At 26.5% G+C, this 13,426-nt stretch overlaps 1 protein-coding gene across 2 annotated transcripts in view; it reads left to right on the top strand.

The window, feature by feature from the left end:
* Positions 1 to 9,452, top strand: part of LOC111632480 (LETM1 domain-containing protein 1-like) — a 28,250-nt gene extending 18,798 nt beyond the window's left edge. Inside the window, exons 8-9 of one of the 2 annotated variants that reach the window (XR_002757865.1) lie at positions 7,199 to 7,295; positions 9,144 to 9,175. Coding sequence is in view for 1 of the 2 variants with exons in the window: in XM_023376900.1 (XP_023232668.1) it covers positions 7,199 to 7,295; positions 9,144 to 9,223 (177 nt within the window). In the remaining variant the exon portion in view is untranslated. Of the gene's footprint in view, positions 1 to 7,198; positions 7,296 to 9,143 lie in introns of both variants that reach the window. The other variant, XM_023376900.1, reaches the window with a different exon arrangement.
* The last annotated feature ends 3,974 nt before the right edge of the window (positions 9,453 to 13,426 follow it).

The following is a 13,426-nucleotide window of genomic DNA, read 5'->3' as shown; positions in this document are numbered from 1 at the left end:
TTTTTCAATGTAAAACAGACCATGACCTTCTGTTGTTTTTATGGAGAGCTGTTGTAGCCTTTGTGGATAGAGAAGAGTCTGAACTTGGGATCTTTTTGACCTTGACAGTTCAAATAATGCAAGTTCTGTGTTCATTTTTGTTTCCTTATGTTAATCCTTTGTTTGATTATTGAAATACTAAGAGCAGGAGCAATCTCAGTGTTTTATGTAACATTCTTTTCCAATAACACCATTTATCATTTTGTTTTTTTGTAACACATCTGTTTATACTCAAACATTTCATATCAATAAATGAGGCTAATTATTTGTTTATATTTTTAAAATGAGGTTTTATTATGTTAGATATTTTGTTGATATTTTCATCTCACTCATCTTATGTAATTGAAATATTTTCATTTATAAAATATTTACAAGATTTAAGATAATCTATGAAACTGACTCATAGGAATTATAAGTATTTCATTTTTCTTGTTACTCAAAAAAAATTCAATAATCTTAGTATTAATTTGTTATTTATAATCTTGCAAAAATTTATTCTATACTTTGCATGTGAAGATTGTCATCTTAAATATAACAATTGTTTTTAGACTTGACATATATACATACTAATCAAATTTTAAAATTAGAATTTCAAGCACATTTAAAAAATTTTCTTTTATACAAATATTTAAGATTAAATATAAATACTATAAAAAAATTATAAATTAAATTTACTTTTAATAATTGATTTAAACTATGATTTTTTATTGGTTGTTTACAGTTTAAGCTATAAATTTATATTTTTTGATCAAATTTTTTTTAATATGATCTTCTCTTGCTATTTGATATTTTATTTGCATCTATTTTCTGTCATCTGAATTATAAAATGATTTTATATATATAGAAGAATATATATTTATAATTAATGAAAAAACATTCCTTTGACAATTATAAAAATTGTTATTTTTTATTATTTAATTTGATAGTGCCAGAAATACTAAATCAATACTATTTATATGGTGAATAATTATAAAATAAATCTATTGTTTAAGTTTAAATATTAAAAATAATGCACTTTTTTAAAAGTACATTATTTATTTTCTTTGTTTTTTGAAGAATGAACAGAGTTCATCTACTTGTTTTAATTGGATGATTAGCATGGCACTGATAGCTGCAACAAATCTATAATTATAGTTATAAATGATTAGAATCAATATGCAATTCCTGTTTGAATGAAAAGAAACTAAAATATGGAGATTATATGTATACTAGTTGTTTTTTCTATAAAGCTAACTTTGAAAATATTATTTAGAATTAAAACCTGACACTATGCATATGTTTTGAGCAAACCATTATATACAGATGGTTATTGTATATAATAGTTGCTCATTTAATTGTATTGTTTTTACCGTTTAAAATTGTTTCTGAATGAGATCAATAATTTAAATAATAATGTTATTTTTCAACATTTTTTTCTAAAGACTGTTTTATTCAAATAATTAGTATAGTTGGAACTGAAACGGGTATTTGAAGTTCATTCCAATCTTTACTGTTTTTATATATATATAATATAAATATACACAGTAGAAATTGTTTATTATAGTCATGGATATTGTTATCAGTCAGCTAATGTCATCAGAATTAGTTTATCTCAGAACAAGTTAAGATATACTTATACTTGTAAGTATATTTTACTCATAACTTTGCTTATTGTAATTAGAATTTGGTTATAGTTATCATTATTTTTAGGTAAATGCACATTTTTAACATGCCACCAGTGAAAAAAAATTTTGGGGGCCATTTTTTTTTTTCCATATTTATATTCTTTTCATATCAGAAAATCAAAATTAGTTCTTTGAATTGATTTTTAAAAATGTTTAATCATAAATTATTTTTAAAAATTTAAAAATCATGCACTAAAAATAGGCTTGGGTCTGCCATGCTGAGAAAAATTAAACTACATTTACAGAAGTGCTCTGTGCAGTACTACTGTAATTCGTGGAGCATATTGTATAATTAGTCATTGAGGCACAAACCTTGTACCTCGAAGCACTAGAGGAAATTTTTAGTGAGTCATACAAATGGTACCTATGGCAGTTAACATGTTTAGCTATCTTTAACACTATTGATATTAATATGTAGCTGATAACATTTGTTTCCAGTTAAGTATTGTAAATGTTAAACTGATTGTTTTAATCGTTATTTGCTCACAGTTTAAGTAGCTGACATTTGTTGTAATAACTATAATTGATAAATTTTGAAGTTATAGTTGGTTTTAATATATCTTTTTAATGTAATAGTTAATAAAACCCAAAATTTCAACTAAATGTAATCTTATTTGATTACCCCACTTAAATTAATATCATCGATTTATTATTATCATCAGAATAGAGAATCACTCAAAGACATATAAAAGTTTATTATTTCTAGTGAATAACTTTTAAAAAATGTCAGAAAAATACTTGAATTTTCAGAATTAACTCAGAAATGTCTCTATATTATGGTTATTGTTTCTATTTTTAAAATTTTTTTTAGATTATGTAAATTACAATAATAAAATATTGTTTTTTATGAGAATATAATTTTAATGTATTATACTAAAGCTATGTTGTAATTGAGATAACACTTCTGAAATATATATATTTTTCTGTACTTCCATAACAGTTTCATTCAGTCTCAATGCAGAGAATGTTCATAGAATTTTTAAATAATAATTTTAAAATGTGATTATGATATTAATTCATTCATTTCCTATCTCAGGTTAATTGAAATATTTGTTGTGATGAACTAACAGCAATTTTTATTTGTAGATATTGGACATTAGATATACAGAAATAATGAACTTTCACAATACATAATGCTTATTAAATTTTTAATTAAATTAAGAGGAAGAGTGATTATGATCGATGCTACATATCTTTGATCTGCAAGACTTGATTGATTGATTTGGAAGCTTAATAAATTACTAAAGTGATTGCAGCAAGATTTCTTTTTCTGTTGTAAAAGTATTCTTATATCATTTTCACTTATAAAAAAAAATGATGAGAAACCTTATAAATGTTGTTGTTAATAATAATTCCATTGATTCTTTTTGTTGCAATATGATGTCTTACTTTTGATTGATCACACAAAAATTTTGAAATTGTACAACTAATTGACTTTATGTTAATCTTATATTTACTTTGAGTCAGATACTGGATAGTTTTACTAAAATATTTTCAATATTAATTTAAGAACATAGAAAAGTAAATAACCCAAGGTTAAAGAATTAATAAAATAATAAAAATCTTATAACGTCAGAGGTAGATGGTAATAAATAGCTGTAATCAGTAAAACTTCATTCATCATAAACTACAAAAACAACAACTCATACCTTCAAATGCAGTACAAATTTTACTTTTTCTAACATTTTTGGTTGTTTTAAACGACCTTCCTCAGGATAAAAACCTATTGCAATTTAAAAATAAGAATGAAAGCTGCCCTCTGGAACAATTTGCATTTTGAAATTTTAAATCAATTCATTTAAAGGTGAGTGGTTGTTTTTGTAGATAATGAATATATAATTTATATGAAATTAAGCATATAAAATAATTCTCTCTTCATTTTCATGCTAAAATAGTTGTTAATTACAAATAATTTACATTAGTAAACAATGTAAATTAATTTTATATTTGGTTAATTAAGTTAAATAACATAAAATTAAATTTGAGATAACAATCTCTCTTCTTTTTATCAACATTCGATCAAATTCTTTGGAGTTAAAAAAGAATCATGTACAATATAGTTTCTCAATCTAAAACATATCATGGATGGGCAGATTTTCAAAGTTTTCTATCAAGGATTGTATGCAAAAAATACTTTTTTTGTCACTTTTTTAGTTAACGAAATAAATAAATAAGTAAAATAACAACAATCAAAAATACAAATTTTTGTATATAAAATAAATATAAAATAAAGTGTAATCATGTGATTTTTTTTTTTTATGTAATTTTTTTGAGTGTCAATGATGAAATGACTGTAAAACAAAGTGTTTGATTTGCAGCCAGCCAATTTCTATGTTTTGTTTTTATTTAAAAAATGTTGACCTGTTTGTTTTTCATTGCCAAAAAATTGCATTTCACAAGTAGGTTGCTGAAAACAGCAAGAAAACATACATTACCGTTTCATGAAATGTTCTAACTTTTTATAAATTTGTGACTTTATCCACATCAATGCTTGGAGTAACAACACACTTGCTTAAGCTACAATTCTAACCGGAAGCTCACCATTATCAATAAAAATATCTATTTATTGTAAAATGTCTATTTTTATCGAAATTTTGTTATGATTTGATCAGACAATTTTTTGGGGTTGTAATTTTCATACATGAGTTGTGCAGAAACATTGATTTACAAAATGTATCAAATTATTTTAGCTACCTTTTAATTTAGAATTTTTAATTAAAATTTTTGATATGTGATGATTATTATTAAATTATTCCTTTAAAGTAGATTTATATTGATTTATTTTTCGATTAATTTCTTATAGACTATTTCTGTAGTTATTAATTAAAACATTTGCATTAATATATGACAAATATTTTGTGAAATAATGACATGGTAGGCATGAAAAATTTCCAGCCTAACTGTGTTTTAGATGTTAGTGGTATAAAACAATGATGTCATTTTTCAATATAGTTTCCTTGCAGTTTTGTCTGCAGAATCCTCATAAACTGCCTCCTGCAACTCTTCATCACATTTTTGAAGGTCTTTTTTTAGTTTTGGAAACAGATAATAATCACTAGCAGCCAGTGATTATTAAGGTGGATGATCAAGCTCATCAAACCCACACTTCTTCACAGAAGCTTGGCAATGACAACTGTTAGCTCTGGTGTATTGTCCTGCAAGAGGTAAACATGATGCAAATTGATGCAACAAATCTAACTAAAATGAATGTTTCCAAATGACTTGTGCAGGAAAATGTGTTTTATTAGTTCACATACAGATGGTGCTATCTGATACTATCATGTCTAAAATATAGTTAGGCCGGAAACTTTTGGCGCCTACCATGTAATTTGAAGGGATATAATTGGAGAGTATATAGCAGTATATACCACATATCTTATTCTTTTTAATAGAAATATTGTATGCCTATTAATTTTTATAATTTTTCATATAACCAGAGAATATTTGTTAAAAGAAATTACTCTTTAGATTTATTTCGAATAATCAAACAAAAATCTTCATTTTTAAAAAATAATTACTTATATTCTTGTTTCCAATACCAATTTTAAACATTAAAAAAATATTGTAGAGAAATTGTATAAGTTTTACTACATTTACAATAGAATACAAAGAAATAATTATTATTTTCCTGTATTTTATTTTATTAAATTAAAATTATTTTAAGTTACACTGAACAAAATGGATTATCTTGTAAGTTGCTTTTATCCATAATTAATTTTGACAGTTCAAAATATCAGTAAAATGAGTTTGAACTTTTTTCATTTACAACAAGTAGTTAAAAAAAAAAACAATTCTCAGAATTTGAGTGAAATAACACTACAAACTGGTTTGATTCATAAATTGGGATTAATGCATATTAAATAGCTATTAAGTATTTGAAATGAGGTAATATAAGAGCTTATACTATTCAATATATTCTAAATTAACCTTACAGTTGGTATACTTGTTAAAAATGTATCATAGCTTAAGTTTGGAAGCATGGAAAAAAGTGGGTTTTAATTTCAAAGAGATTCTTAATTAGAATATTTATTTAATATAATTAATTAAAAAGTTATCATCTAGCATATAAAAATATCCATTTGAATTTGAGAGTTTTTCTTGTAATAAGAGAAGACATCATTACACATTGCTGGTAATGGATATGAAGTGTCTTTAATTTGAATATTTTAAAATAAAGTATAAATAAAATTAAAATAGATATACTAGGAAATTTATATTCTTAACTTAAACATTTTGCAGTAAATAATTAAGGAAACTGTTACTCTAATTTCTAGCATTTAAATGTGTGGTTGATAGAATGTGATTTTTAAATTTGGTTACAGGTAAATCTATTTAGTTCAATGGACATTTTAAATGCATGATAGAGTTTGTTTTTTATTTAAACTTTTTAAATTTCACTATGCAATTAAATTAATTTAGATGTGAAGAATATAAATTTAAATATTACATTAATTAAAAAAATTAAGTTTTTTAATATCAGTCTTGTTTGTGTCATATTTGTTGGTTTTAATTTTATTAATTTTAAAGCAGTAAAACTCTTAAATTTCAAAAATTTTATCTTTTTATGAGGTAATGAAATGTAAGTTATTTTTTGTTATAATTTTAAAGTATAAATTTCTAACTTACTTCCATATAGCAGCATACCCAGATTTTTTACTCGGTGGATCAAATTGTACATAAATTGATAGGCACATATTTATATATTCCAAGTGTAGTAAATCTCCACTAATTCAGACTAATGGGATGAAGGTTGTCCAAGTTTACAAAAGTTTGAGTTAGCAGGATTTTCTCCAATGATATGGAAAATGAGAACATGATGTACAGTACAGTAATTTATTATGATTGACTCTATATAGAAGTTTTATTGAGCTTTATTAGGTTATATTGCTGAATGTATTATAGAAAATGAACTTAAAAAAAATTACATGACAGTACAGTATAAAGCAAGGTAAGCAAATCTTTAGAAACTTACCAACTACAGTAATATAATGCACAGTATTGCAAAGACTTCTGGATATTGAAATGAGTAATTATAACTTTTTTATTGTTAAGAAACTTTAAATTACTGTAAAATTGTTTTAAAAAATTTGAGTTATGTGAAGTTCAAGTTGATGGGGTTTATATAAAAATAATTTCTGGAAAACCTGTCTTGACTAATGTGTCTGTCACTACCTGTAAAAGTACATAAAGTGTTCCTTTGTTTACCTTGAAATTACTGAGTGTAAGTTAAGTATATTAGGGAATTGTATAGTTTATAAAATTTTTTATTTTTTTTTTGTTTCAACAATCCATTTACAACTGATGCTTTGAATATCTTTGCAAGTTAGATATACTCTCTGACCAGCTTGGACAGTGCAATAAAGAAATAATTTTGATTTATTTTGTTTCTTATACTGTAAAATTTATCAGAATTAATATAATGTTTAGCTGTTAATAACTATTATTGGCATTTTTTAAACTTATACTAATATATTCTAATTTTTTTATTTTTCTAGGCTTGTTTTATGAGAGGATTAAGCCCCTTAGGCCTTCACAGAGATGAAATGATTACTTGGTTAAATCAATGGACCTTAGTTTCAAAAAATATAGATAGTAAATATGTTTTTGCTTGTTTATTTATAAGAAAACAATTTTTTTAGTAATATTAAATTTAAATATTTTTTTAGAAAATATTTTTAAAGAAAATTACCTGCACTAATTAATTAATGTTTTATAAAAAAAAATAATAACTGTTCTTTCGATCATTTAAGTCTTAGCCAAAGTCCATTTCTTTCGATTTCCTTTTCATTCTCACCACTTGGATAAACTTGAAAAATTCTCATTCTTTCTGCACCATTTGAATAATTAATAACAGAAAATAAATAAAAACTGACTGAGGTCTTGTGTTCAATCATTTAGCCTGACAGTTTTTTTTTTTTGACAATTAACTATTCAAACTTAATTAGTTTCAAATTTAACTATTAGTGCTTTCAGTCGCATAAGTTATTTTACTATCAAAAGTGATTAGCTTAATTAGGGAAATAATTAAATAATTTTATCATACTCCTAAAAATTAGTTATTAAATTACATTAATTTATAATTTACATAAAGTTCAATAGTAATGGCTTCAGGTGTCAGATAAATTAGATTCAAGCTCAAGCAAAATGAGTGACTGCAAAGTCTTATCGTTTGAAATTGGCTGTATTTTAAATATATTTATTTTTATTAATTATGGCCATTCAACTGGTTAACCACCTCTGACTCTCATTTAACTATGCTTTGGGCAATAATTACGCTTCGATTTTCAAAATTCTTTTTTGTCTTAGCATTTCAATGCTTTTTTGGAATGACATTTAGTCACTTTGACTCATCAGTTTGTTATGGTCCAACCTTTTTAAATTGTTAATTATATTTAAGGTACACTTTATGCCCGTAGTAATGAGAAAAATGTGTAAAATTATTATGGATGTTATCTGTAAAATTTTAATAATATCTCATTATAATTGCATATTCTCTACATATATATGTCAATGATTAAATACAACCAAAATTACAGTTTGCATACTTAAAATTTTTATTAGTTTTATTAGTAATAATACTATCCGAACTGTCATTTTTCTATACAGAAAATGGATACTTGGTGGTATCTGACAATTACTCATACTAGAGTAGAAAATTATATTTATTTCATTATCAAAATTCTGTTTAAAAAATGACTGTCTTGATAGTGTATAGATCATTACTGCACAAATGATTATAGTATGGCTCACATACCTTGACATCAATAAATTTTTGAACAACTTTCCTGTCATGTTGCCATTTCTTGACTTTTTTTCCCCAAATTCAATTGAATACCAAAGTTTTCCCGAGGGTAAATGAAGGAAAGGATGCTATGACAGCTAAATATCTTGATCCGCCATATGAGAACCAAAAAGTATTAATGATGGCAGCTTAAACAATACAAAGTAACAATTAAGAAAAGTAAAAAGAATATTTAGATACATTCAGATGTAGTTTTTTTTTTAAATAGCCACATGTTATTCTATACTATTATTTAGTCTGTACTTTTTTCTTTTTTTTTTTTTTATAAAGGTATGCAATTTATTTGTTAATAATTTCTTAGCATTTCCAGAAACTAAGATAAATTAAGGGCACAAAATTAATATTTGTAAGTCATTTTCAACACTTGCAAAAATTAATTATTTTATGATTCACACCCTGTTTACTTCGGGTTATATTTATTATCTTCCTGTTGGCAAGAGATTGAAATTATTTTCTTACAGTAATTCACAAAGTTAGTAAGCATAACAGAATATATTTTCTGGTTTGTTAAGTTATAAACTACAAAATATTTTGAAGAATTAATTATTTTCGTACGTAGAATTAATATGAAAATACTATTTAATTTCAGAATGAAGATTTGTTTTTAATATTAAATTTCCTTTCTTTTTTTTCTGCAGGTAGATCTCTTTCCTTATTGTTGCATTGTCCTATTCTTCTAGCTTACAATTATTCCAGTAATTGGATTCTCATCCATTAATTTTCTCCCATACGAAAATAATTTATATACTTATTAATCGACACTGTACATAGTTATGTCGATTATAAGAAGATATATCCAAAAAAATCTGTCAAAACTCTAAGCAGAAAATGTAAAAATTGCTTATTGTCAATTTTTTCCGACATTTAATTTATTCATTCATTGTAAGTCATTTAGTTATTTTCTGTAAGAAGTTAATAATAATAATAAAAAAAAGAATTATTATTTTTGATTAAATTCCGTTTTTACAATACATCATTCATCACTTTTACAGTCGAATATCTACAGAAATTACTGGAAACACCATTGCATTTTTTTTCCACGTTATGTCCTCACTAAGGGATGTTAAAGTAAACAAAACATTATCCGAAACGGAGTTAGGTGCTACTTTCTAGTGGAAGTCAACTGCCAATCATCCTCCTTATTTTAAAGATTTACAGAGGTCAATGACGCATCGGTTTATTTCCTTGTAAATATTCTTCACATCTGCTAAGTGGAGGAAATACTACAGTTCTAAACAAAGCCGGAAGTTATCTGTCTCAATTGAAATTTAGGAAACAATCCTCTATCTGTCGGATTCTACACGCACCCAAAAAGAAAAAAATTGTATATATATATATATATCTCAATATCCTGGTGTGAGAAAGTTCCTGTTTTAAAATTAAAAACAGAGGATGTAGTTTTTAAATCGTCAATATTTTATTATCTGTGAAGATTTTTCTTGAACGTTTGGCTAGTTTTGACTATGAAAATGAAAGAAGAAGAATTCTCACGAGTTAATTTTTCCGAGTAAGACGAATTAGGAATGGTTTAGAGAATGATAGAACCATAAGCAATAGAAAAAAATTTCCATGTGTATGAAGAGACGATAGTTAAGTTTATGTATATTATAAAGGAAAGGCATGCAATTTGAAGTGCGAGTGAAAAATTTGGGTCGATGTAGATGACACTTTTAACTCTTCGATTCAATGGTTAACCTCACTTTTCGAGAATGTCTGCGTTAAAGATAATTAGAATATGACCTTGCACTAATGTCGGTTGAACGTACTCAGTTTTGATTTTTAGCATTTTATAATAAAGCGGGATAATAATAATAATAATAACAACTTGGAATGTTAAAAATAAGCAACATATTTTAACATTTATCTGAATTGAGCATCTCAAATTTAAAATGTGAGAGATTTAATAATTGAGTTTTTATTATTTTAGAATTGGAACATTAAAGATCTTCAGGTAATTCGTAATTTAGCGTAAATTGAATCCGAATTTAAATATTTTCGCTGATTCCGGAACACAAAGAATGAGGAATTAATGAAGTTTAGGTGCGGACTTCCTTTTCTTTTAGAAGTCGGTAACCCGAATCGTAACTATCACTAATTAGTTTTTAATAATAATAACATTCCTTCCTGTATGTTTGGTCAATAAATCACATCAACATAAAAAGACAAAAATAGCCATGCAAATTGATATTCCTTTGATGCTGGCCGCCATTGGAGAGTAATTACTTGATAGGGACGAGTTCTATTTAAATATCTATTCATTTCAAGCACTGTTACCTTCTGCTAGAATCCAGTAGTCATACAAATTTACTTAATTAGAGCCGTAAAGTTCCGAAAATAAAAGTAAACATCCTCCGTTGGTCATGTCGTAATTTTACTAGAAAGAAGGACTTTTTTATTTGGCTTTTTTAGAAAAAAAGACGTTAATTTGTAACGAGATTAAACCGTTAGTTTAAATGACAAAACAATTAAGCTGTAAATAAAAAAACGAGTAAGAAGAGACAGAGCTAGGGGACGAACATGGGAAACTCTCATTGCAGCAGGAAGTTCGTCTTTTGAAAATAATCATTAGTTCTGCTAGAGTGACAATTCTTCCGCAAGCTTCTCTGTACAAACAGTGATTCCGTGTGGCTGTGGATCACTAACCAGCGAATGGTTAGAAACCATTACTAGGAATCGCCACATCGATGATCTATAATATATAGTATTATGGTTTGACTCGTTTGTGCCTTATTAATCTGATTCGGACACCGCAACATCTGTTTTCTTCGCTTGTTTCCTCTTAGTCTACTTTACTAACAGGTGGTTTCATGGCTAAACATTACACAGATGCGAAAATATTACTTAAAATTAATTTCTTTTATCGTCGTAATCAAGTGAAATGGTGGCATTTTCTTGAAAACGAATGGGATCTTTATTATGTTTGTAGTTTATTTTATGAATATTTTTTATTGTTTTAGAATTGTGTAAAAACGTATAAACTTTTTTAATCGTTGCGATTCCATTAACCTAAACGACGACTTGAACTTGTGTATCTTCTTCACCCTTAATTTTCTTCCGACTATTTCGCTGTTTCCATTCTATAATGTACCATTCTTTTTCTCTCGGACATTCTTTGTGTTTTTGTGCAATCTTCTTGTTTTTGAGGTAAATCGTGTCGTTTTCCATCGAAAGAATTTTAGTTACTCCACAATTGTTTTGATTATTTTGTCATTTATATTTGAAACACAGTCATGCTGCAATCATTATGCTGTTGAGATGTCTTTCTATGATTTAACATTTTAAAGTGTATTTGATCGTGATTCAATTCATTTTTGCGTTAAAAATCCTTTCTGGAGCTTAAATCTTGCTTCAAATATTCGTCTATTACATTGAATTTATCCATCTTTTTACTGATATTTTTTGTTCAGAGCTTGTAATTAGTCTTGTTTTCATCTCTTCAAAATTTGTTGCTCTTGTTTTATATATACTTTTCTATATTCAGCTGTCTGTTTTATCTTCTTGTCTTTCTCTAATCTTCTAGTTTCGTACGCACCACCTACGCTCCAATTATACGTCTGTTTATTTTTATGTTTTGCTGGTTTTCTTATAATTATTCCGATACAATTATGTATTGATTTTTATTTTTAAATTTATTCTAATTTAAGCGCAATTCTTTTGCTCTCCCCAAAAAATTTCTGTTCTGATACTCTTGCATCGTTGTATTTCCAGAAATGTAATTAGGAGGAACAGAATTTAAATGCAGTTATGAAAACGGAAACTGTTCTGTTTGCATTGTTTTTCTATTATTTACATTGCTTATTTCTCTATAGTACTTTCTTCATTTTAATGATCACTAAGTACCAAAAATCGTTCTGTTTTAATAGTTTCTTCAATTTATTTTTCTGTATGTCTCCTTTGAAAACACTAATTAACAAGTTGATTGAAGTGATTCAAAATTTTCACAAGGTACTTAATGATTTTTTTACATTACACAGAAATTTGAAAAACATGGGAATAGATAATTTTTAGATATCTTCTTCCATTCACGTCAAAACAATATATCATCAAGCAGTTTATAATCTTTTTAGCTACAAATGAAGATATAATCGTAGAAGCGAATACTTACGTATTCATGTATTCTCTCACAGATGATGATAGATCATATTATCCTGCAATTATCAAGATACGAAGCACGCTTTTTATATAATGATCATATATTCTCTACTAATAATATATTTAAGCGGTAGTACACATCTTGTTCGTTGACAACACAATAATTGTAAGTAGTACAAATACTGTACGTCTCCACACTCGGTTGGCTTCTTAGTGTAATGAACTCTATCAAGCAAAGGTGCTTAGCGCTACTGTATTTTTTTTTTTCATGTGTCCTGACTATCGCCACGTGTCCACGCGTGGTTACAGTTTTTGTATGGTAACGACTTGTCAAACGATAGATCGATTCTGGATACGAAATATTTACAACCGGCACCCGTTTAGGTCGATCAGAAAGTGATTTGGAGCATTCAAATTAGGAGATTAATTGAAACCTGTGTACTCCAACGAAATTGATAGCGGCACTTTCGAGCAATGAGTTGTGAAATTGCATAACACTTAGAACATATTTACTGTCGTGTGTGCATAAAAAGCATTCGATTGTCACTTTGGCTTCAGGCTACAATTTATATTCATCGCGTGCATCATACTTTACAGAATAAGATGGCTCTCATCTGTAACAAATGATACGGAGGAACTTATTTATGTCATATGCAAGAAATGGTGCTGACAAGACTTCATTAACGATCTGAAAATGAATCTTGAATTTTTAAAATTTTTTTACTCCTTGCATGTTGCGTGTTTGATGATGATGCTGATAAACACTTTAAGCATTATGTGTCGCTAATATGAACCACATAGGTTTATAGAATAATTATGCATTTATGTA

Source organism: Centruroides sculpturatus, unplaced genomic scaffold, assembly GCF_000671375.1.
Source record: "Centruroides sculpturatus isolate CEXI.00-Female unplaced genomic scaffold, Cexi_2.0 scaffold661, whole genome shotgun sequence".
NCBI classification, from domain to species: domain Eukaryota; kingdom Metazoa; phylum Arthropoda; class Arachnida; order Scorpiones; family Buthidae; genus Centruroides; species Centruroides sculpturatus.
This window is presented reverse-complemented; position numbering and strand designations above follow the sequence as displayed.